The sequence below is a fragment of the Melanerpes formicivorus genome, unplaced genomic scaffold (assembly GCF_026170545.1).
Source record: "Melanerpes formicivorus ecotype bairdi unplaced genomic scaffold, bMelFor1.0.p_v2 SCAF_76, whole genome shotgun sequence".
NCBI classification, from domain to species: Eukaryota; Metazoa; Chordata; class Aves; order Piciformes; family Picidae; genus Melanerpes; species Melanerpes formicivorus.
Genome location: NW_027142428.1, coordinates 1,492,504 through 1,519,406, shown reverse-complemented (window position 1 = coordinate 1,519,406; position 26,903 = coordinate 1,492,504). Strand labels below are relative to the sequence as shown.

General features: G+C 44.6%; 1 protein-coding gene across 3 annotated transcripts in view; it reads right to left on the bottom strand.

Annotated features, from left to right (window-relative positions):
• The window catches only part of LPP (LIM domain containing preferred translocation partner in lipoma), a 361,386-nt gene that overhangs the window by 190,481 nt on the left and 144,002 nt on the right, over positions 1-26,903 (bottom strand). For all 3 annotated transcript variants that reach the window (XM_068164007.1, XM_068164009.1, XM_068164008.1), the window contains one exon: positions 7,868-7,977. In XM_068164007.1, the coding sequence (XP_068020108.1) occupies positions 7,868-7,977 (110 nt within the window). The remainder of the gene's footprint in view (positions 1-7,867; positions 7,978-26,903) is intronic.

Genomic DNA, 26,903 nt, shown 5'->3' with positions numbered 1-26,903 from the left:
ATTCCTTCTTGCTCCTGAGAGTCTAAGTCTCACTGCTATATTACAGTTTCCTCATGCAACACAAGCTACCCAAGATTTGAGACAGGAGCAACTTGATCTCGCAAGAGATCTTTCCTAAAACCTGCTAATCCAACAGAAGGTTTGAATAGCACTTAAACCCAAGAAGAATGGAAATGCCTTCAATTCTGATCATGCTTTCGTACTCTCTTCCATCTTTCAGCTCAGCAGCTTTGATGGAAGAATTCCCACATCTTCATTATCTCCACACCCCCCACCCTCCTCATTTAAATAATACTACCTTGGACACAGTGATGGTTTTGCTTCCTTTTTGACTGTCAGAGGCTGACACTAGCTCTGACAGGATGAATTTGCCTGCCTTTTCTCCATGCCTCCACTGTTACTTCCCACATTCTTGTCGCTATTATCCATCGGCAGATACCTCAGGTTAGAGATTAACCTCTCTGCAGGTACCAGAGGTGAACCTCACTTCAGCACCAGCAGTGTGACAGTCCCACAAAGATGTACCCACACAAGCCAGAAGGTGCCCACTAGGGCTTGTGATGTTGGGTACAGCACAGGGGACCACAGCCCACTGTCTGGACACAAGGCAGCACATGTACATAACATTGCCCTGTACCTTAATCTGTGATGGTTTTAGCTTGAGTTCTGAGCATCATGATCAGCAACATCTCTGACTTTTCTGTTTCCTATCACAACTTTTTAGATGGTCCCATACCATTGTTTGCATATGATCTGCATTAGGCTTTTGCTTTCTTCTGCTCCCTCACCTCATCACCTGCTGTATGGCAGATTATCAAAAGCTGCTCTGTTCCATCTCCCAGTGCCTCCCAATCTCAGTCACAACCCTCCTCCCAGTGAAGGCAGGAGTGCACCGGTGCAGGTCCTGGCACATCCTGCAAGCTGTGTTACTACATTAAATAACAACATAGCAAATACATTAAATAGCACGGTAATAGTCACAATGAAAATAGTGAACACAGTTAACTGTTTGGATCCTTACTTCCTTTGTAGCCCTTGCTGAGAGGTTTAGCTATTAAAGGCTGTACTGCATTATAACATTGCCAAGGTATTAATAGCCAGGCAGGGAGATGAGTGGCAGGCTCACGCTGTACAATTAAAACTTTACCAGTTTACCCTTTCAGTAAAATTTGTGGTTTATAATAAGCATCTTTGTCTATTCTGAAGAGAGTAAGGATTGGAAAGTTACGTAGATGGGAACAGAGGTTCATTAAAGACTTAAAATAGAATGTGGTTTGGCATTGTAAAATAAATGTGTATAAGATGAGTTGCATCAAGAGCTGCCTGAAAGACATGTCCAGTACTCCTTTTCTCTGGTGATCCTGAATCTGCAGGTCATGCTACCCACAGAAAGGGATCAAAAACCATCAGGGATAAAAAATGCATGCTTGTTCCCCAGTAACGTTGAGGTCTGCTCTATATCCCTACTCACTAAGCATTTTTCATGTAGGTATGTAGGGTATGCATGTATGCATATGAGAAAAACATGCATTTTACCTATCATGCATCAGTATGGACAGACTTTGTATGACTGTTTTTTCTCACCTCAGTGCCTAGAAACTCCTATTATAGAACAAATACATATTGACCTGTAGAGACCCAGTGAGCATTTCAGCATGCAGAGAGCATACATGTTGTTTGTTCAAATCTAATTCAGAGCACAGCACATTCCTGTTTCTCAAACACATGAGGAAGGAAGAAGGGACACAGATCAAAAGCATTCCTGCAAAGCCAAGGTTTGAGTAAGAGGGCTAACATTACCAGGTAATTTATTTATACTGTTGGACACAGCTTCAATTTGGATAAAAGGCAGTTGCTTCTCACATGGATTTTAATAAATAAGGTCAGGAGCCCCAGAAATCTGCAAAAGCTGGATCTTGAATGGCAAGCAATACACACAAACCAGGGCTTTGTTTACAGTCACTGGGAGCTACCGCTGCTTGCTTCAAGCCCAGCAGCACTGTCGGCAGCTAGAGCTGCTTTGCCTTCCCCACATTCCTCGCCAGCAAGCACCTACACCCAGGCCAATAATCCCGATGATTAACAAAATCTAGCACTAGAGGGAGGCTGAACACATGTTCTGCTCTCTTTGGCCTTTTCAGCTTCTCTAAACATTAAAAGCCAGGCAATTTAAAGCAAGCCCAGCACGCAGCCACCGCACTGCTGAGCGGGAGATGTGCTATTTAAGGCAGCACCTCCTATAGGTAAAAAACCATGCTTTTCTCTCCTCAACTATTTGTCAATAGGTGCATCCAATTTTATTAATTTTTAAAAGAAAAAAGTAAAATTCCTTCATTCTGCCTCTTTCTTTAGCCAGTGAGTCACAGCCCACAAAGAGGCAGCACCGCCGCCACTCGCTGAGAGCCAGTCAGACAGTGAAGTGCCCAGTGCCTGGCAACCTCCTCTGTAACAGGGATGAAGCTCATGCTGCTTACATCTATCAGCATGTTTCCACCTTTTCCAAGGCATGAGGACTAGGTAGAAGCAAGCCAGGTCTCCTCTAAACAACCTCACAGAGGAAGGCACAAATGCCTTCAGACCATGTTTTGACAGTTCTCCTTTCAAGATTCCTCAGCAATAGGAACTTGAGCCCTTTGGGTCATTTTCCACATATTGCAACAGAATGGTACCACCAGTGAGTCCCATAGGTCTGAATGCACTGCAGCCCTTCTGTGCATAGCTATTTGTAACAACAACTGCCGTATCAAACTATTTTATATTGCACTTTGTGCAACTGTTCAAAGCCTGATTGCCTCTTCACTCTAACTCTCATCCTAAACCACTTCTATGCATCCTCTTCGGTATATCCCAAATTCTTTCTGCTTTCAGCCACTGAGAGTGTTTACTTATTAATTCACAGTGCTTACAGTAATGAGGTGGAGTGATGGAGCAGACAGAATTACTGTGGGACACAGAGATCTAGGTCCTATTTTCAACCTCCTGGTGGGCAGCCTAGTGACTTAGGCAAAACACTACCCCTGCTTCAGCTTCCTTATCAGGGATAAACTATTATTTCTTTTGTAAAGCTTTTGTGGTCTGTCAACAAAAAACCACACTGATAACAGCTGGGAGTTGTTGGGAAAGAGGCTGTCTCCTATATGAATACAATCCTCTCCCTTACATGTTGCCCTCACATCTAGAGTCTCAAATTAAAATTAGACCCACACTGCAGCTGCAGCGCCTGGGGGTCATAGTACCATAGTATCAGTCAGGGTTGAAAGGGACCACAAAGATCATCTAGTTCCACCCCCCCGCCATAGGAAGGGACACCCCACACTAAATCAGGCTGGCCAGAGCTTGGTCTTAAACACCTCCAGGGACAGGGCCTCAACCATCTCCCTGGACAACCCATTCCAGGGCTTCACTACTCTCATGGTGAAGAACTTCCTCCTCACATCCAGCCTGAACCTCCCCACCTCCAGCTTCCAGCTGGGTCGCTAGGGGTGACTCAGAAATGGTTTTTTTTTTCCCAAGGTGGCCCTTGGCAGGTCTGCAGCTGAGGATCACGTCTGCTTGAGCCACCCAGGTAATGCCCAGACACAAAATACTGGGCTCTGAACCCTTCCTTTAAAGGGAATTGGTCATTTCAAAGCCAGTGAAGACAAAAAGCCCTCATGATACAGCTTATTGAGACACCCCCATAGCACACATGGCTCCAGAGGGAGAGAATACAGGGTAGGGACAACTGTGCCCAATCCTCATGCCCGAGCAAGCCTGCCAGGCAAGGATGGAAGAAACTGCTGATGCCACAAGCAAGGGTCCCTCTCTGTGAGGAAACAGGGCCCTTAAGAGATTGCTTATGAGAGTTTTTCCCTTCAGCTTTCCCTGGCCTGGGCAGAATGCCTGTTTTGAAACGAGAAGGCAAGAATAAAATAATAAAAAGCTGCCTCCCTCCCAGATCTATCTCTCTCCCTTTGACAAACAGTGATTTCATTTTTCTTCCCGTCCAAGACTGGACCTTTTTTTTTTTTTTTTTTTCCCCTTCTTTTAAACTGAGCCCAGGCCAACGTGGCAAAAGGCTCTGTGCTCATGTCCTTATTTGTCAAACACGCCACCACCGCGCCCTCACCGCCATTCTGGGAACCAGCCCTCGCCTTCACCGCCCCACTGCAGCCAAAGGGGAACTTCCCAACACAGCTCTCCCCCAGCCTCAATGCACTCTTTTAAAAAAGATTTCATTTTCTCTCTCTCTCTTTTTTTTTTATTTTAAGGCATTACAGTTAATAAGAGTTTAGATTTATTTCTGCACTGCTCAGGCCACACCTTGAGTCCTGTGTCCAGTTCTGGGCCCCTCAGTTTAGGAAAGATGTTGACTTGCTGAAGCGCGTCCAGAGAAAGGCAACAAAGTTGGTGAGGAGCTTGGAACACAAGCCCTATGAGGAGAGGCTGAGGGAGCTGGGGTTGCTTAGCCTGGAGAGGAGGAAGCTCAGGGGAGACCTTATTGCTCTCTACAACTACCTGAAGGGAGGTTGTAGCCAGGTGGGGGTTGGTCTCTTCTCCCAGGCAACCAGCACCAGAAAAAGAGGATACAGTCTCAAGCTGCGCTAGGGGAAGGTCAGGCTGGATGTTAAGAAGAAATTCTTCACAGAGACAGTGATTGTCCATTGGAATGGGCTGCCCAGGGAGGTGGTGGAGACACTATCATTAGAGGTGCTTAGGAGGAGACTTGATAGGGTGCTTGGTTGCATGGTTTAGTTGATTAGATGGTGTTAGATGATGGGTTGGACGTGATGATCTTGAAGGTCTCTTCCAACCTGGTCTGGTCTGGTGTAGTGTAGTCTAGTCTAGTCTAGTCTATTCACATTTCTTCCCCTGCCCTGCTGTGATGCTGAATCTAGACAGGAAAATAGAAATTACATAGAAAAAGCTGGATCTACTGCAAAGGTATTTCACAACCAGTCCTCCTCTGATTTCCATCAGGTCATAAGCACCTCAAGGGAAGTCAGATACTAAAGTACTTTTTTGGATCTGGTCCTAAGTGGCCAGTTCCACTGTTCAAATAGAGATCCAGAGATAAACAGGCCTATGAAAACTGGGCGTTATTATTTTAACCGCTGCTCTTAAGCTACAACTTAAACTGCAATAATCTGTGCAGCTTTCAGCTGTCTGCCAACTGTAACACACAAAATGATAATAAACTAAACATACACATTCTGCTGCCCTCATCAACTTAACAACTGGGATAAAAAGCTTTACCTAAAGCCACAGAATACAAATTTCACAAGCTGTCATCAGCACTCCACCATCCAGAGAAAAATTTCTGTTGTTAAGGGGCTGATTTACTGGAGCAGGTAAACTTCAAACTCTGGAGTAAATCTGAAGGGCTTGCACTGGGTCCATGGAGGCCAAATTTTTTCAGGCAGCAACATCAGACCTGGTCTATGCTTAGGAAAGGGGAAACTGAGATGTGCACAGCCTGTGTGCATCCAGTCCACACTCCAGCAACTACATTTAGCAATGGGGAAACTGAGGCATGGAAATGAAATGGCCTGGCATTGGAGAGCAGAATCAGGTCTGGCTTCAGTTTGTTGGAGCCTCATCTAACACATGGCCATGAGATCCCTGCCTTCAGGCAACCATGTCCTGAGGGCTGAGAAAGGATTCATAGCAAAAGGAACGCAGCCTCCATTCGTTCTGCTCCTTCAGCACAGCAAATGCCATCTGGAATCATAAAAATTATTGTTTTCAATGCACAAAGGCATCAAGCAGCTTTTCCATTGACACTTGCCCTTTTCCCTCATCTCTCGGGCCTTATGTCTTGCTTCAGCACAGCTTTTGCTGCTCCTGCAAGATAAGGAGCTGATCTTGCAACACAAGACCTTGCCTGCTCCTGACTTAGCCTTGGCTTTTGTCTGCTCCCAATCTCCTTCAGAGGATTGAAGGAAAAAGAAAGGGGTAAAAAGAAGACATGAGCACACAGACTAAAGTCTGTATTTGCTACATAGAATATATCTAGGGGTGGTGACAGGCAGGAGTGTTGGGGCAAAAATGGTAGGCTCACCCTCCTCTGAGCAGGATGTCTTGCTCTAATCAAGCTCCTGCCAAAACCCAACGCTGTGCATACAGCTCCAGCCCCAGCTTTCCAAAGTCAAAAAGGGTGTGACAAATAGCAATTTCATGGTTCTACCAAAGCGCATGTCCCAGTGACAACCTTGAGTGGCTCACACACATCTTTGAACCTGTCACAGGAGGAAGGCATGGGAAGCTGAAGATACAAACCCCTTCCAGTAAGCATGGTAAAGTCCCCTCACTGGGTGATCCAGCAAGGAGGAAGCCTGAACACATGAGGTGCCTGATCCCTTCCCACTGCCCAGGCAGCACCCTGCCCTCACCAGTACTCTCCCCCCTGTCCAGGGTGATCTGGAAGCTCCTCTGCTTCCACCAAGTCCACTGTTCTCAGAGAGATAAGAGACAGAACAACACTTGCTGGGGAATTACTTCATTCTCCCAAGGCTGGGAAAAGCCATGCTCTGCACTTGGCTAATGTCCCTGATGGCTGCAGCCTTTTCTGGCAAGGGAGAACACAATCCTCATTAACCCCTTCCCTCTTGAAGGCTGCTTATAATGGTGAACCCATAACAGGAACATGCTGACACACTGTGATAGCATCTGAACATCTTGCCACAGGCAAGAGATCACAGGAAGCCCATGAGGAAGGGAAATGTTATCTTTTTACAGAGACACAAAGTAGATGAATTGACTAGAGTTTGTGGAGGGGTCAGGAACTAAGTCAGGTCTCTTGAATCCTCTTTAATATCTGCTTGCTGGCCTGTTATCAGGTTCAAATCCATAGAGGAATGCAGACTACCACAACCTTCCAGGGTCATCAAGGGCAGCCCCATGGCTGCAAGTGTGTGGTAACACAACTCTCATTAGCCTCAAAACTATATCACCCTCACTTTGCTCTCACCTCTTCTCCCAGAAGGCTGTTCTAGATTTTTGCAGACTCAGTGCTTAGAAACTTTCCAAACACCAGCATGAAGATAATTCTGTCACATTCAGCCTCTCCTGTTCCTGTACCAACACTCATCCAGAGCTGAAGTAGTTCCTCTTCTCTGGATCTTATTTCTCAAATATATTTCAAATTGACAACCATACCCCCTCTTGAGTCTTCCTCCTGCTCAGACAACAAGTCAGACTCTTTTGGCCTCAACTGGCAAGATCAGCTTCTTGATCACCTTGACAGTCTGTCCCTGTACTCTGATTGCATCTCTCCTGAATATGCCCAAGCTAACACACGTGTACCTGGCACTCCAGACAAGCTGGTGATGTCTCCATAAAGGTGTTCATGGTATGTCCCTATCCACACAGGACATGCCATCATCACCTGATGCATCTTAATAGTTGCACTTCCATCCAGACAGCAAATCTAGAAGATCCAAGCCAGTAAAAAGGGAGTGAAAAGGGTCTCAAGTGACATCACTGGGGCCTGGGCTAGGGTTTATTTGCTTCACTTAATTTTAGACATCTAAACAAAGCACTTTTAGGATCAGATTACTGCCCTAGAGTCTCTCCACAGTCCATGGAACGAGCTGGCCCTTCCAGAAAACAATTCATTCTGGGAAGGTTTTACTCCCATCTGCCATTACAAAGACACAAGGCAATTAGTCTTCTAATTCAAGCCGGATGGGAAAAATCCTTTAATAGCCCAGCAAGATTTGAATGGAAATATTCCTTACTTGGGAAACAGCTTGTAAGAGCTGACTTGGTTGTTCCTGACACAGGATTCCTAACCACAGTACTTTGCCACCTTGTTTTATTATTGTCCATTGATTTCCACAACTTTTGGATCAGTTCTGCACAAACTATGGAACTTTTGTCTCCTCACCTGCACGTTGAAACTATCATCCAGAGCAGGTGGAGGGGGAAAGGCACCTTGTGATGATGTGATGTTCCCAAGGTCATCCACAGGAGGTGGGGGTGGAGGAAGAAAGTCCCCTAGAAGAGAAAATGGGAGAAATTAGACTCACTAGTATTTCCCCACATCGTGACATGGATGATCAGGATGAAACCTGCCATACTTATGGGTTTAACATCAGTTTTGTGGCACAGGAAGCAACGCACCATTTAACCATTAAATGTTCATTTGCACCTCTTGCTGCCTCAGGAGATGGTTATGACATCTCAGTAACATTGGCAGAGTGCTTAGAGGTGCACAGGCCTTGTGTGGAAGGTGACACAAAGCCTGAAGGCACCACCAACCGTCTCCATAAATGAAAGCTTGCATCTCAAACCTGCTGCAGGCAACTACAGAACTTGTAATAACAAATGTGTGGTGTCCAGCCTAGCAATGGATCCCATCCACTTCACCTACCTCTTGTTCTAAATCATGCCACCTCTTCTCCATCACTATAAAGACAGCATCAGAAGCAGGGATGCCCTGTTGCAGAGGATATCATGGAGTGGTGGAGCTGGATCGCAAAATCCATGCCAGCTCATCTCCTGCATCCCTGCTGCTGGCAGAGCCACACTCTTTCCATCTCTCCCTTCCTATAGGCTCCTCATAGCTTAGAATCATAGCACAGCGAATGTTGGAAGGGACCTTTGGAGATCATTTAGTCCAGATCCATGCTAAACCATGTTTGCCTAGGTGGGGCTGCAAAGGAACCTGTCCCAGTGGGTTTTTGAAGTCTCCACAGAAGGAGACTCCACAACCACCCTGGTCAGCCTGTTCCAGTGCTCCATCACACTCAAAGTAAAGACGTTTATCCTTAAGTTCAAGTGAAACATCCTGCGCTCTAGATTGTACTCATTGCCCCATGTCCTGTCACTGGCCACCACTGAAAAGAGAGCAGCCCCATCCTCATGCCCTCCACCCTTTAGATATTTGTATGCATTTATAAGGCCCCCTCTCAGTCTTTTCTCTTCCAGACTAAAGAGCCCAAGGTTTCTCAGCCTCTCCTCATAAGGTGGATGCTCCAGTCCCCTAGTCATCCTTGTGGCCCTTTGTTGGACTCTCTCTAGTAGCTCCCTGTCCTTCTTGAACTGAGGAGTCCAGAACTGGACACAATATTCTGGATCCAGCCTTACCAGGGCAGTTTCCTGTACAGAACTTCTGGGAAGACCACAGGCTCTTCTCAGTGACAACAGCTACATGATGGTCTAGACGCAAGCTTGGAAGCATCCACCTTCGAAGTCTCAGGAAGCTCTTTACATGAGGCTAATGTACAAAATACCTACACTTACTTTGCTCATTTTAAAATTCCAAAAGGGCTGATGTGAAGACAAAGCAGGGTATTGGCTGTGAAGCCATCCAGCTTAGCACAAAGGTGGGAGAACTTCTCCTTGAGAACTTCATGGGAGGTGGGAGCACAAAGAGGAAAATAAGGACAGAGCAGGCTGTGGGCAGCAAGACCACAGGCTCTGAAAGCACCTCCTAAGGACAGAATAAAGGGCATTTGCCATTAGCACTGGACTTGGCTCCCAGGGAGGCAGCTGCCTGTAATTTGGACCACTTTGATATATTTTTATTTCCTCTCATAAATGCTGATACTTCAAATAGAGTTGTTTGCTGTTGGCTCTCCTGAGTGCAGCATCTGTGATGGAAGCTCAAGATGAATAAAATTGTGATATTTCATGTATATAGGAACTGTTCCTTTTAGAGGCTTTTAACCCTTTTGGCAGGAAACATGGTCTCGCTAGTTGACCCTCCACATCTCCATGCAGTGCCACACTGCCTCCTGCCTACAGGCCCTCAGTACCATCCACAAATACTAAGGAGCAGGTTCCAAACCATTCAGAGAAGTGTTGAGCCAAATCTCAGAGATCCACAGTCCTCTGGACCACCCATGCCCAGGTTCAAAGCCCTGTGCTCAGCCCACCACAGGCACCAGCTGGGCAGTATCACCAGCATGGCAGTATCACCAGCACGGCACCCTCATGCTATTTGCTGTAGAAGTAAATAGGTCTGTAGCTCTGGAAAGTTCTTCTATGTAATTTCAAATCACTCTCTGAAAGGCACAAACTCCCCCTAGACCTTTTAGGGAATTTATTTCCCAGGACAGGATTTCTTCCCTTTTTCCCCAAAGCAAGCATGAATAGGACTCAAAAACCCCACTTAGAATTCCTAAGAAAGTAGCATCCTAAATACAGATGCACAGAGACAGTTTGAAAACAACACACTGAAAGCTAATTTAAGACAATCATGTTGCTCCAAATCATAAAATCCTGTGAAACCCACTGGTCCATGGTACTACAGAGTTCAGGACTGACTTTAAAAATAAAATGAAAACTGTCCAATAACATCAGCACTGTCCTCCTCTTTGCCCTATAATTAATCTACTGCTTTCATTTCAAATAGTATGAAATGTGATATAAAGAGAAAAGAAGAACTATTTTGAAATTAATATCTTGGTGTTTAGTTCAAAAAAATGCTGGGATGCTTGAGTGCTAAGTAAACTTTTCTCCTTTGCTCTGAAAATAACCCTCCAACCAACCAACATGATTTTGCAAATAAATGTCACTCCAGCAGACACATACTTCCCAAAGAATACACTTCAGATGATGTTTCTCCAGTTAGTCCTGGCCCTAATGCCCAAGACATCCCCCTGCACAGCACATTAGTCAGACACTCTTGCTTTATTATAACACTGCAAAAATGAGGTGGGGAACGTATTGGAGGGGATAAGACAGGGAAAGGGACAGGGTTTGTGCATAAAGAAAAGGTAAAAATAATAATTGCTGTAACAGAAGGAGGAAATGACAACTGCTTGAACAAACACACAACAAATATCATTTTTCTCCTTTGGAAGATTTGTTGCTACTGAAAGCAAAGACCATTGGCAAGATTTTTTAGAAAAGGAGCAAAGGACAGAAACAGAGAAGAGCTCTTTTCTAGAGTTCAAAGAAAAACACTTTTCATTGCAGTAGGAGGCAGCTGGCTTTACTGCATCTCAGCCCAGCTCTGCTGACTCCGTGTCAGATAAGCTGCTGGCTCCACTCTCCTCATAAATCGGAAGGTTTTTAGACTGGGAAGCAGTAAGCAGATGCCTGATGAACTGGGAGGACCTTGCAGATGTTTGGCCTTTTCCTGGCCCTCTGTGAGCAGGTGGACTTTCCTCCTTCACAGCTTTAGTTGTTTATTCTGCCACTGCACTTTCCTCTTTCCCACACACAGGCACAGGACCTGGTGCTGTTCCCACTACACTCACAGGACAGTGTTCCCTCGGATGCAGGAGAGAAATCTGTTACTGTATTATTATTATAATTGGAATTGCTGGAAGTCTCCCTCTAGCAGAGAGGGAAGCATGCAAACACTCTCAAATCTGTGTCCTGAGCAGCATTTTAGATGACACATGAAAGAATGAGGTCTTCATTTCAAGGAATCAATATGGAAAACAAGCTGAAAGCAAGCTCACACTCCCTTTGAGCAGGATGGCCCTGCAATAGATATTGGGGAACTTCCCTCACCCCCAAAGCTTTGCAATTTAGACAGATTTCAGTGTCTTAGATCTGGGCAAGCTATGGGAGGAGGCAGAAAAGTCCATGTGCAGCTGGAGCATAGCGCTGCCACCCACCATTGACCACCGCCAGTGTCACTCAGCTTCATGGGGAGCCATCAGGGAAAGGGACTGTCCTCTGTCTGCATAGATGCATCAGCAGCTGAAGGGAGGATGGGGCTCTGGGATTACCAGACTTAACCAAGGGCTGGTGGTGAATACATCCCACCTTGAGCCTGACTGATTTCACTCTGCTGCCCCTCTGTGAATAAAAGATGGGCAAAAGGCTTATTAGTATTGACTACTACTTGGTACCAAGACTGCCATTTGGTTGGCATTCATCTGGCATAAGCCTGAACACTCCATGTACTTCAGTTGTGAGAGCAACTGCACTGAGTTCTGTCAATGGAGACTCATCAAAATACCTCCATAAGGCAATTTATACTTCACATAAGGCAGTTTATACCTCAAGGCAGGTAAAAATCACCTTCCAACATCAAGTAGCCTTGGGGAGGGGCAGGGATACAGCCTGGGGCAGGCAGGGTTACAGGCAGGGAGCTGCATCCTGCCCCTCCTCAAACCATGGTGCAGCCTGCAATGAGAAATCTGTACCCATTACCATATGTTTAGAGGAGAAAATAAGCACTCAATGTGCCAGCTACTTGTTTCTTCTTCTTACAGCTGTGAAGACCATGAATCAAGCTACAAAGGGGCTGTGCAGTGTGACACAGGCACCAGATCAGTTATTTCAGATATGATGGCGCAATGCGCCCTAAAACCACAGCTCTGAGCTCCTCTCTCAACATCCAACACCCATGCCCCATCCTTTCTTAGAGCACCACTCAGTGCAACCATGATAGATGATTCCATTGGTCCCAGTAATGCTCTCCCCCATATTTTGCATACAAGTCATTAGACAGAAATTAAGTTAGTCCACCATGGTTTATGTTGGGAAACTACAACATAGTCCTAAGTAGAAGTGATGCCTCCCCAAGCCATCAGCCTAGTTTCTGCCTCCAATCAAACCTGTGACAGGCAGAGGTATTTGCAAGGTTTTGCCCCTCTCCTCCCCAAAATTTCCTCTCTTACACTTTCCAATGAGTTTTAGGCATATCATTATTATTATAGCTTTCAAACGCACAAATAAAAAGTTGTTCAAAGCCTTAACAGGCATCTACATCAATATGAGCCTGCCAGGATGAACAGAAACTCATCACATTTTTGCCATTGGCTGACTGATGCCTTCTGAATACAAGTACAAGCTGAGAAAAACATCCTGTCTCATGCACCAAGCACCTTTCTAACTTACAGTCTAACCTTTAAATTTTTAAGTGCACTTCAGATTTTGGCAGGATCAGGCTTGTGTCTCAAGCCTTTGTTTTCAGGGGAGATATATCTGCCAGTAGACAAATGAATTGCAGCACAGTAATTGCCTCCTCCTTTGACTGACACAGTTGTTTAGACATGAAGATTTGTAGCTTTGAAACTTCTAGACACAAAGATGATCTCACATGTTCAGTAAGAAGAGACTGTTTGGGGGAAAAGCCCTCGGAAACAGAGAAAAAGCAAACCAAAACAACGTATTTTCCCCTGAAACAATAACTTAATGAAATCTATCAACAAAACAGGATTCACACTCGTAATCCCAGATCTCTGGCTGATGTCTGAAGCCCATGTGCCCAGATGTTTTTAATTTTTCTCCTTCTAAACAAAAATGACCTTCTCTCACTGTCATCTACATAATTTCTCAGTCTGAAGCTGGTTCTGAGTCAGATTGGATCACCTGAAAAGCACAGCTCTCCTCTGACGCAGACAATAGCCCCACTGATCCAAAGAGACTCCATTTGGCAAAGCACCAAGCAAGCACAGGTATCTCCCAGTGCCTGGTCAACCATTTACCTTCTATGGTGGAAAGCCAAAGTTTGCAATTCAAGGGTGATTTGCATTGAAACAATTAAAATTTTACACTTAAATCCAAATTCCCTCAGCACTGTGCTAAAATCCTTTTGATTGAGGCTGCCATGAACCTGTATTCCACCATAACCACTGCAAAAACCTGCAGAACACTGCAGCATTAGTTAAGTGGCCTGGGAAACTTAATACTGCAGAAGTGACACCACAGGACTCTTACAGAAAACTTCAGCTATATGACCTGGTGACTCCTAGGTGTGAACATGCATCTTACTAAGTTTCCCAAAATGAACATTTTCCTGTTAACATCTGTATTTAACATACATCACTGGACAAGGAAAGCACATGATTAAAATCACATTTAGTGTTGATGCATCCTCGGTCAAACCATGGCATGAGGGCTCACTGGCAGCACAGCAGTGCAGGGGAAATGGCTGTATGATTACAGACCAGCTGAATATACCACTCTGAATATACCACACTGGCCTTTGATTCTTACAATAAAGTAGCTCCACCAACCCAAGGCACTGCTTAATTTACCACTCACTTACCAATCACTAATCCCACCATTTGAACTACTTTTGCTAATCAGCTACTGTATTAATAAGCAGGAGGGAAGAAAAAAAACCAACAAAACCACAAACCAACAAAAAAAACCCCAACACACTGGCTAATTTCATCCTGAGCTTTTAAAGCAGGAATACTGAGTCTGTCAGGTAGTTGCAGTGAAAATTTACTTCACCACCTGCTAGCTGAAATATTGCTTTTATGGATTTATATTGTATTAAAAGGTCACTGGCTGTTTAAGTCTTAAACAGTTTTAATCATTCTAAAAGTCTCTTAACAGTAAGAAAAGGAAGCTCAGAACAAACAGCAGCAGGGATTCTAATTAAAAGGGCCAATTCATCTAATTTTATTTGGGGTTAATTATTCAGGATTCACTCTCTGATGTGTAAGGAATAGCAATTAGTAATTTTAGTGATTTGAGGAACATTGGAGGTGTAATCAGTTAAAATGAGTGAGTGTTTACAACACAAGATGTTGAATTAGTTTCTCCCAGCTGGAGAACAGGAACATTAGTCCCCTACAGTTCAGGACTATGAATCGCAGTCCTGCTTAAAATATTCTTTTCAGATAAAAAAAAACCACCAAAGAAAACCACACAAAACAAAAAGCCCACACACCAACAATCATCTGTTAATGTTGTTTACTACGTGGAAAGTCAATAGGTGATATGTACCATGGCAGCTTGCGCATCCCGACCTCCACCTTCATCCCACCATCCAACTACCCAAACCCCTGGGATTCAATGGAGACAATTCCCAGCGCTTTTCCTATCCGTGCAACTTCAACCAGACTGCCACCCTCCCACCACGCTGCCTTTTACCACAGCTAGGCGAGATAATGAAAGAAGCAGCCTGTGAAACTTTCAAATGTTAATTAACTACAGCGGCGAAATGTACAGAGGAAAAATGACCGTGCGATTAACTTGAAACCTCTAGGTACAACTCCTCCTGCAAATGCAAATCCAAAATAGCTCTGCTGGAATTGCTCTGGATTTCTTCCAGCAGAGCCAGAACAGGGTACTACAGCTTTCAGGAGCAGCAGATGAGACTCATGCGGACAACAGAGCCACACAGAGCCCTAATGGGGAGATCCAATACTGCCTGCTGCGGTCTTTGGGCCTAAGCTGAGGCAGCAGCTGAAAAGCTGGTTTTTTCCAACTCTCACGAGGTAACTGGGTTTGTTCTTCAGTAGGACTGGAGCTGGACCCTTTGCATTGCTTACACATTTGTGACTGCTAAAAGGAACGCCATTGGCAGACCACGGCAGGCTCCTCTGAAGCGATCCAGTTTTTTATTGAGCAGCTCGATTTGGCACAACATGCTCTCTTTAGAGGTCTGAACACAGATCTTTTGCTCCAGCGCTGGCCACCGGCGGGGAAAATCCCACCTACTTCTGATTCACATCAGAACTTGCTGACCTCCCTCTCAAAACACTCCAAAAGGCAGTAATTAGCACGAGGGAAGGAAACAAGGGCTCAGTTCCCCAAATTATGCAAAATCTGAGCCGCTTTGTCACAGTAGATGGCCCTTATTGTGAAAACACCACTTTCTTTTTTTTTCCCTAATGAGGCTGTGTTTTTATTCAGCTTGTGTCTGTAAACATTTAGCCGTGCCATCTCCCCCAGCAAAAAGCAACTGATGCTCGGGCAGCCTCGAGGGATGCAGAGCCAGGGAGGTAGAAACGACCACTTACCGTGTTGTTTCCCCCACCTGCATGAGCCAAACCCTAGTCATGCAGTACAAAGGAATCAACAAGGCTGCACTTTGATTCTTCAGCTTATTTTGCTATATGGCTGTGGGGCAAAGCGTTCCATCTGATGTCCCACACCAACGTTTCTGCGATAGAGACGACTTATTTTGCTCACCTCAACAGCCCATTTTGTAAACACAACGTGAGCCAGCCGGTTCTGCTCCTGCTGAGATCACGTTACATGTAACATTTTTCTCCATGAAGCAGAGAGTTGCTTGGAGGAGAGGAAAATAAATCAGTCTGTTACTAAAGCTTAGTGAAGGACTAACTAAGGTTGAGACAGTGCAAGAAACAGCCCATGGCACTGTAAAACTTTAATTAAAATATGTGTTAAAATAGAAGGGGGAAGAAGAGCCATAAGATTAACAGGAAAGCGCAAAGAACTATTCTTTGTCATAGATAAGGACACATGGGATGTCACCTAGCCCCACTGTGCCACAGTCCACAGCATGTAAATTCTACACAGAATAGGAGAATCACCAAGGTTGGAAGAGACCTCAAAGATCATCAAGTCCAACCTGTCACCACAGACCTCATGATTAAACCATGGCACCAAGTGCCACATCCAATCCCCTCTTGAACACCTCCAGGGATGGTGACTCCACCACCTCCCTGGGCAGCACACTCCAACAGCGAATGACTCTCTCAGTGAAGAACTTTCTCCTCACCTCCAGCCTAAACTTCCCCTGGTGCAGCTTTAGACTGTGTCCTCTTGTTCTGGTGCTGGTTGCCTGGGAGAAGAGACTAACCCCCTCCTGGCTACAACCACCCTTCAGGTAGTTGTAGAAAGCAATAAGATCTCCCCTGAGCCTCCTCTTCTCCAGGCTAAACAATCCCAACTCCCTCAGCCTCTCCTCGTGGGGCTTGTGCTCAAGGCCTCTCCCCAGCCTTGTTGCCCTTCTCGGGACATGTTCAAGTGTCTCAATGTCCTTAAACTGAGGGGCCCAGAACGGGACACAGGACTCAAGGTGTGGCCTAATCAGTGCTGAGTACAGGGGCACAATGACTTCCCTGCTCCTGCTGGCCACACTATTCTTGATGCATGCCAGGATGCCATTACTCTGCAGTGTTTATTTGCAAACATAAGGATAGAGTCCTTCTTATTTAGTCTATGAAGCAATTAGTAAGATGAGATCCTGCTTTCAGTTGCAGCTGCTCAGGTCTAATAATGGAAATAAATGTAGTTCTGAATGATATTTTTTAAGAATGTCAGAAAACAGCCTGCTGAAATGGAAAGATTTCTACATCAACAACTGGAACTATGCTGGAAATCAAGGCATCTAAGTCAGAAGAGGAAACTCTGTCCTTGGAGGGGAAGCACAGACTGCATTCCCACAAACCATCCCTCTCCTCTGCGGAGCGAAAGGTTCATGACACAACTCAAGAAGGGAAACGCTGCCTCACTCAGAACAAAATTGGAATGGGTTATTTGTTTGTTTATTAGATTATGGTGTTCAACTCGTTTGTTCATTGCTAAATGCTCCTGACAAGAGCTGACATATGCATTAATTTACCGAAGAGGGCTGTTGTGAAGGAGTAGGAAAAAAAAAAAAGAGCTATGCCACCAGATTAAGACCTCATTCTCCCTGGCTGTTGCTGCAAGTCACAAGCAAAACAAATCTGATTTTTCAGTCAGCTTTCTCCCAAACAAGCAGGCAGGGAAGAAGTAGACCATGTCCTTCAGAAACATCCTTTCTTATCACCAACCAAACCCTCTCTGTGCCTTGTGATGGAACACAAAACAGTGCATAGATCACAAAAAGAAACATCTCTCAGACCTCTTTACTGTCAAGGGACTTCCTCAAGTTTTGAAAGGTGCAGCCAAGATTCTTTAAGCAATCATGGACTTATCTTTGCCTGTAACTAGTTTTGTGTTGTTTTCCCACTTCAGAGGAAAACCTTTGAGCAATCAGAGGAAACCTGATGTACTGAAGCCTTGGCTTAAGCCTTAGAGCCAGCAGTGGCCCCTGCTGCAGGACATCTGGAAGTGCTGGCTCCATTCTGCTTGCCTATAATGTAAAGGAGAAGGACAACAAAAACTACTCCCAGAACTAGACCATTTCCCTGGGTGATGGGGTCAACCTTGCTGCAAGACGTTCTTTTCACAAAGTCATCTGCTGCTCACTTGAGAGACCGAAGCAAAAAAACCAGGAGGGAAATGCATGCACAGCTCTTGGACAAACTGATCAAACAAACCTCCATAAACTGATTTTCAAACTGGCTCATGTAATTCCTCACATCCTCTTCCCCACCCCTCCCTATAAACAACCAAACTTTGAAAGATTAAAGCAAAACATGTGGCTCTATTAGATGTGTCTCAGTTCACTGTTTTCACCAACACAAACAGCCCTGGCTTTCTTCCTTCTATTGCAATTAGCCAGAGCTACTGGGGAGCAGAAAGTAGCTGGATTTTCCTCATGCTACAAAATTAATTGCCTTCTTACTCACCAGTGTAACAGTTGAATAAATAAGTACATCCTTAATCCCTGAAGATAATTTAAGATAAAATTAAATGTTGGATAAACAGAATTCACCTCTATCTTCTTTCACAGTAAATAGCTAATGCTCCATATGTGCATTTATGTGGAGTGGTGGTGGGTTTTGTGGAGGGAGTTAGGTTTCCTTCACCAGAAATGTCACACATGATCTAGCTAGACCATGGAAGAGAACTGGGATTATACTCAAAATGAAAAAAAAAAAAAGGGGTGGAGGTGGTTTCTTTCCCTGGGTAGATTCCACAAGGAGGTGCTCAACATCCTCTCTCTCCTGTATTTCTGAAGAACTGAGAAGGCACCAAAAAAAGAGGGGAGGGGGGAAAGACATTAATTTTACCCTAAGATACTGATGCATAAGCTTTCTGAACCAAGGATCACTGCCCAGCATCCCAAAGTTACTATACACACTTACAAGTACAGTTATTGCCACATTTTGAGCAGAATTTGGGCATAATACAACAAAGAAACTGGTTAGGAAACAACATGCTAAACTGACTTGAGATAAGCAGCTACATTCATTTGTTTTCTACATTCCACAAAATCCCCTACTGAAAACTGCTCCACCCTCTTCATGCTGGACAAAGCCCAGAACACCACAATGGGGAAAACAAGAAAAGAGAGAATGCTTCCCCTCAGGAGCACCCTAAAATGACCAAGGAAGAGGTGAATGACAGAGGCACAAAAAGGAGTTCCTACAGATGAGAATGATATTTCCATACTAAACCACACACCCTAGAGTCACCCAGGCAGACTGCCTATTCATAGAATGGTCTGGGTTGGAAAGGACCTCCAAAGGTCATCTACTCCAACCCCCCGCTACAGTCAGCAGGGGCATCCTCAACGGGATCAGTCTGCCCAGAGCCCTTTTGAGCCTCACCTTGAATATGAGGGATGGCACTCCAACCACCTCCCCAGGCAACCTGTTCCAGTGTTCCACTACCCTCACCCCAGAATTTGTTCCTAACATCCAATCTAAATTTGCTCTTCTCTAATTTGAAGCCATTACCCCATGTCATAGCACTATAGGCCTTTGTAAACCGTCTCCCTCCATCCTTCTTGTAGAATAGAATAGAATAGACCAGATCAGGTTGGAAAAGACCTTTGAGATCATTGAGTCCAACCTATCATCCAACACTATCTAATCAACTAAACCATGGCACCAAGCACCCCATCCAGTCTCTTCCTAAACACCTCCAGGGATGGTGACTCCACCACCTCCCTGGGCAGCCCATTCCAATGGCCAATCACTCCCTCTGTGAAGAATTTCTTCCTAACATCCAGTCTAAACCTCCCCTGGTGCAGCTTGAGACTGTGACCTCTTGCTCTGGTGCTGGTTGCCTGGGGGAAGAGACGAACTCCCACCTGGCTACAACCTCCCATCAGGTAGTTGTAGAGAGCAATAAGGTCTCCTCTGAGCCTCCTCTTCTCCAGACTAAGCAACCCCATCTCCCTCAGCCTCTCCTCATGGGGCTTGTGCTCCAAACCCCTCCCCAGCTTTGTTGCCCTTCTCTGGACACGTTCCAGCAACTCAACATCTTTCCTAAACTGAGGGGCCCAGAACTGGACACACACTGGTCCCTCTGCAGAGCTCTCCTACCCTCTTAACAGATCAACACCTGCCCCCAGCTTGGTGTCATCTGCGAACTTACTGATGATGGACTCAATACCCTCATGCAGATCATCAATAAAGATAGTAAAGAACATGAGGCACCCTTCTCAGAACAGAAGCAGGGACAAATGGTGGCAGTACTGTGCTTGCACTAGTTTTGAGGAACACATGGTTCTTGCCATTCCCACCAGGGATGACCATGATACTGTAGTTATCCAAGCACATGTTTCAGCTTCTGACCATTCTCAGAATGCAGCTGGCCGAAGCAGCAGCTTTGCTGGATCTCTGCTCAGCATATGGTGCCCTCTTTTCCAGAGAAAAAGTATTAGGGTCTGGAAGCAGCCCAGGGTCAATTATTTGGCATAAAGAAACCTGAGATAATTTTCACCCTGAATGAAAACTCTCCCCTTTAACCAACAGAAAATGAATTACTGCAGTATTTGTGAACGCTGTTAAAAGGGAAAATGCGGAAGAAAATTAAAATCTTCTGCAAAGGCTGTGGTTTGTTTGAAAAGCCAGAGGTTTGTTTTTCTTCTGGAAATAAAATGATGTGGGAAAACTGATAACAAATTGTAGTAACATATTGCTGCAGTTTCTAGGGTAGACTTCTGAACTCTTCACTCTGAGGTTTGCTTCCCCCCTCAGAGCTGTTACATGGACAGTTTTAGGCAAAAAAAAAAGAAAAGGTAATTAAGTTAGGTGAGGAACCTCTTTTGAGTTTCTTTCATCCTAACTTCTTTTCCAGCCTTGCTGTAGGAAAGTTCAAAGCCATTCTTTTCAGATTAATGATTGATCTTCATTCTAAATCCCCTCTCCAATATTAATAACCTCTCAGAAAACAATTAAAATGGATACATTGTTTGAGTCTGTGCTCAGGGAGCAAGAGAAGAGGATAAATCTTCTATGAGCACAAAAAGCTCTATCATACTTTGATGGCTGCTGATGCCTGCAGTGCCATGAAAAGGTTATTCACTGTAACATATGCATCTCCCCATGCTAACACAAGCACATGTCTGCAGCAGTGCATGGGAAGCAGAGGGTGCTGAGCAGCACAAGAGAAGTATGGATGGTCCAGCTCCCTTTCTTCAAAAACTGCCTCTACCAGTGGCTCTGAAAGAGTAGTTTTTCCTCTATCGGACAGAAGGTTGCTGTAGGAAGGAAAATGACTTCCAGTTTGACATTTCCAGCAAGGGCAAAGAGCTAGAGAAACTCCAGGCAGGTGTTCTGCTTGGAAATTACTTTAATGCACAGAGATGCCTGATGTGCTGAGGCTTTATGATAAATCATAGAGCCCACATCATTCAGAGTTGCTTACTAGCCCGGGCTCCCAAAGCTCTGAGAATTCTCTAGCCAGTGTTCTCTACTTTCTTCATGAATCACAAGAAGGAAAGAAGTATCTTCTGGGCCAGCTGCTCTGGACTGACAGGTCTCTATACTGCTTAAGGTTAGGGCTCTCTGTAGCAGACTGGTTGCCTCTGGTCCAGATCTCTCCCATGACCTAAGCAGTGCCCTGCAGCTGAGCACTCTCTTGCACCAGGGAAACAAGAAGGTTGTGTTGCTACTTGTTAATGCGGTGTTTCTACAGCATAAAAATGAGAAAGTATGCTGTCTCCCTTGGTAAGGGTGCATGTGGAGATGTTTAAGGGTACAAAGTTTTCTTAGAGGACCATCTTTGGCACAGTGACAGAAACCTGAGTCATGGCCCTGGTAGTCTACTTAGAGAAGAGGAGAATCCTCCTCCTTTGGAGAACACTAACCAGCTTTCCTAAATGTAACTGAGCAACAGGAGGTTTTGACAACTCGCACTGCAATTTTGCAATGCCTGACTTGCTGCATGCAGTCACCCAAGGTGACTGCTTTATGCAAAAGCAAAGCTCATTCCTAGAGGATTTAAACAATCGCAGTCAGATTTCCTTGCTGAAAGACACCCAAGTGAATAACAACCTTACTTTAAGAGAATACCTAGGCTCTCAAGAATCACAGAATCACCAAGGTTGGAAGAGACTTCAAAGATCATCAAGTCCAACCTGTCACCACAGACCTCATGACTAAACCATGGCACCAAGTGCCACATCCAATCCCCTCTTGAACACCTCCAGGGATGGTGACTCTACCACCTCCCTGGGCAGCACATTCCAATGGCTAATGACTCTCTTAGTGAAGAACTTTCTCCTCACCTCCAGCCTAAACTTCCCCTGGTGCAGCTTGAGACTGTGTCCTCTTGTTCTGGTGCTGGTTGCCTGGGAGAAGAGACCAAGCCCCTCCTGGCTACAACCTCCCTTCAGGTAGTTGTAGAGAGCAATAAGGTCTCCCCTGAGCCTCCTCTTCTCCAACAGGAAGTAACTAAGAACAAACCTCAGAATGATCTGAAATTAGCCAACGGTTATCTTTCTACACAAAAGAAGACTTTTCAATTTAAAAATACAGGTATAACCTAGCTTCAAAACCCAGTAGCACATCTAGGCAAAACCTAAATGTGAATGTTGAAGTTCAGTTAAGGGATACTCTGCTTCCAAAAGACTGAGAGATTTACTCTGTATCCTTATTCAGTTATCCATATCACATAGTATCACGGTGATTAGCATCCTGTGATATTAAAATGTTTAGTTACACTGGATTTAAAAGGCTAATTTGAGAGCCTTTCAGCCTCCAAAGCTGGAGGTGATCACAAGCAGGAAATTGCACGCTGCAACTGCAGCACCGGTATCTGTTCCCCTCGTTCTTCAAAATGTTGCAGCTAAAATCATCTAGCTGAACCAAGGTGTGTGTGAGGTCAGCCAGCAACATCTTTCAAGGCAATGGCCCTGCACTTATCATGAGAAAGAAAATAAAACCTACTTTGTCTCTCCTTTACTATATATTTAACATCTGCAAGACAAAAATCAGATGACTGCTTAAAGCTTGGGATGATGCACGCCATCTTCAAGCTATTCTTGAGTGAAACGTTTAATGTTTCATGTGGTTTGGAAGTGGCTTAAATTCCCTGCTGAATTTTTCATGCCCATACACAATTTAGCCTTTATCAAAAAAAATCCCTTTCAATTATGTACTCTGCAGAAAACACAGACATTCTTTGGAAGGATTCTAGCTGCTTTCCTCCCTCTTGTTTTTCTGTTGTTGTTTGCTGCTTTTCAGCTTGCCAGAGCCTGCACAAATATCCTTACTTGAATATGCACACTGAAGCTACCTGGATTTCACCACTTGTTCTTCTCATAGAAAATCAACTCTGCTTTCTTTCCTTCTCTCTTTCTATGCCTTTATCGTAGTTGAGGGGAGAGGGAAGAGAAGAGGGCACTGGAAAGAGGCTAAAAGGTTGGAAGCTTTCAGAAAGCCCACTTCTTACCCAATATACAATAGGTACCTGTAGTCTGCAGCAGCAGGGCTGCCAGTGAGCAAACCTAGCAGGCGGGTAGGCTTTGGACAGTAATGCCTGCAGCAGGCACCTCCTTCCCGGTGCAGAGGATGGGGCAAGGAAGCAAGCATAATTACAGCACTGCAACGTGCCAGCTATTCTTGGAAACAAAACAGCCCCTCAGGTGCTGTTGCAGGAGAGCAAAGTAAGGACAGCCCTCAGACCACTCTAAGCCATGTCACAGGCATCCCCAGGAACATAAAGCCATCCTCTTGTGTTCTGTACTGCTGAGCAGCTCAGGCTAAAGATAACATCTCTCTGCTGCTTTTGTTCTCTAACACCTTCATTTTGCTGAGCATACATCCCCTAAGGTTCCAAGAATATTAACATCAGCCACACAAATATTATTTTAAAGAAGTGATTCCCATAGTTCTCCTATTTTTGGAGATGCATCTCAATAAAGCTTCCCTAATATACTGGAACAGGAACCATATTATCTCTTCATAAAAGGAATCCAACTTCTAGGCTTCTAAATTCATTGCTAAGCAGTTCAGACTTCCTTTTATACTGGAAGATTTCCTTCCCATAAGATGCAAGATATATTGCCTCAAGGGAAAAGCAGCTTTATGAAGAGGAAGCTGTGAGTGCCAGAATTGTTCTCTTCCATTATTTGCAACATCCTTTCCCCCTCCCATTGTTTTAAAAGAGTTGGTCACCAGAAGAACCTGTAGCAAAAACATCAATACTCTCAGCAAAACATCCACCTGCCAAGAGCTCCAAACAACATCTGCTTTTTTGCCAAGCCCTCTCCATGTCCAGAAAACATGTTTTCTGTGCATGTCCCATGCGTGGTTCTGACAGAAACATGGCTTTGCTGATAGCCTTACTTTTTGCTGACCCCACCAGAACAATGTTTGAGGAATGGATGGCTCACTAGTAATCTACCATCTACATACAGAATAGAATAGAATAGAATAGAATAGAATAGAATAGAATAGAATAGAATAGAATAGAATAGAATAGAATAGAATAGAATAGAATAGAATAGAATAGAATAGAATAGAATAGACCAGGTTGGAAAAGACCTTTGAGATCATCATGTCCAACCTATCATCCAACACTATTTAATCAACTAAACCATGGCACCAAGCACCCCATCCAGTCTCTTCCTAAACACCTCCAGGGATGGTGACTCCACCACCTCCCTGGGCAGCCCATTCCAATGGCCAATCACTCTTTCTGGGAAGAACTGCTAACATTCAGCCTAAACCTCCCCTGGTGCAGCTTGAGACTGTGGCCTCTTGTTCTGGTGCTGGCTGCCCGGGAGAAGAGACCAATCCCCACCTGGCTACAACCTCCCTTCAGGTAGTTGTAGAGACCAATAAGGTATCCAATGGGCCTCCTCTTCTCCAGGCTAAACAACTCCAGCTCCCTCAGCCTCTCCTCATAGAGCTTGTGCTCAAAACCCCTCCCCAGCTTTGTTGCCCTTCTCTGGACACGTTCCAGCAAGTCAACATCTTTCCTGAACTGAGGGGCCCAGAACTGGACACAGGACTCAAGGTGTGGCCTAACCAGTGCTGAGTACAGGGGCAGAATGACCTCCCTGCTCCTGCTGGCCACACTATTCCTGATGCAGGCCAGGATGCCATTGGCCTTCTTGGCCACTTGGGCACACTGCTGGCTCATGTTCAGCCTACTATCAATCAGTACCCCCAGGTCCTTTTCTGCCTGGCCGCTCTCCAGCTACTCTGTCCCCCCAAAAATATATACTTTTTGTAGAAGTTCACTGAAAGCTAAAGAAGGAAAAAAGAGAGGGGAAAAATACATTAAGTAGTGACCAGTGTCACAGGGATGAAGAAATAGAAATAAACCAAAAAACTCTGATGTTCCTGTACACAATCCATAGAAACATTCCCATTGTGCATGAACGTGCTTGCGTGTAGCATGGACTCAGTCACATGCTTAAGTTCAAGTGCGTGCTTAAATGTTATGTCCCACAGGCCTTTGGAAGGCATGTATCAGATTAGGCACTTGCTGAAAGGCTTTGCTAAGCAAAAAGATCAGTTTGCATACTTTCCCCAAATATTCTGCTGAAAAGAGGCCGAGAGGTTGCAGTGGTACCTCTCAGGAGATCCCCAATTCTTCCCCAAAGCATTCCTTTGGTAGGATATTGCTCTCGAACATTCAGCGTTGGGGAATCGGTATGGGAAACTGGGACCAGGGAATTTGCAGCCTTAGAAATGATAGTATTACCAGGGGTAGCTAATGTAGCTACCATTTCCTCCCACTGATCCAGTTCACACACCCCACCAGCACCAATGACATCTCAATTTCTTTTAAGATGTCCTCTCAGGGGTATAACCTCCCCAAATGCAAGCAGAGGGAAAGCCAGGGTTCCCCCAAACCAGAAACTACTTGATTTGGGACAAAAGGAATCTGCTGACAGAAGAACTGAATGAAGTTGCTAAAAATAAGCAAATACTCCCAGCATTTCTGCACTCCTCCCCCTGAAGTGAAATGATCAAGAGGATTAATTTTAGAGCATGTACAGTTTTAATGTGAAAAAAAACAAACCCAAGCTTCATCTTAGCTTTTAAGCAAAGACCAGATGGAAAGTCTATCATTAGAAATGCCAAAGGGAGAACACACTCAAAGTTCGCTCCAGGACGGAAAGGTCATTTCTAGTCATCCTTGTTTTAAATGTTCTCAGAAGCACTCAAGCTTTTTGTAATCAGATGGTTTTCTTTCAGTTTATCAACTTGATTTCCTCCAAAATAAAATAACTCCAAAACAAAGCAAAAATAATTAAAAACAAAAACACAAGACAGAAAACTTTAAAGGCAGGCGCCAGCTTCTCTGTCTTCCTCTCCAGAGCAAGAGAGTCATTAAATTTTTAATGAATTATTGTTTAGATGACAAGCAATGCCACAAAGACGATCTGTGGATTTCACCCAGGGGTGTTTACTTAGAGCTTCACAGAGAAATTTATGAGTCGACAGGCAACAGACAACATGTCAATGAAGCAACACTTCACTTATCAGGTACCGATGTCGATTGAAGAACGTGTCAAGCTGATGAGCAATGTATCAGGTTTCACCACCACGTTCAAAGCAAGATCCCAAACCCCCAGCATAGATCATACACCAGCTGACTGATACAAATCCACTATTCCTTTTGTATTGTAAATTCCATGTCACTGGGTCATAAGATCTGAGAAGCTCAGAAAGGACTTCCTCAGAGCTAAAGATGCCTTAACTCTAGTAGCTCACATATGACAACCAGGAGGCAAAATTGTAATGGGTGGTTTTCACCAGAGAGAAGATGATCTGAAGACAACACAGTGCTTTACTCCTACTTGCTAACTCACAAACACTCAGCTTCAACTGAGATTTCACCAGTCTCTAGTCTTCACATGCCAGCTAACTGCAAAACAAACTCTCTCCACAATAAGATAAGCCTACAGCTGAAGCAGACTATGTGATAAGCCTTGTGGGACAGAGCTTCCAAACTTTAACAGGAAAGTATTTATCAAAGACAGAAAATTCCATCATCTTCTTTTCCAACACATATATATTATAAAAAAGCACATAGGTAGGATGATATAAAACACACAGCTGTGTCCCAGGGAAGATTATTTCCAGTAAGAGCTGGAGCTACCAGCTAAAGCTGAAAATGTTTTTCACTTGGAGGCTGTGCCTTTTGTCAGCTCTGCTGGGCCAACCTTGACAAAAAGGATCTGGCTT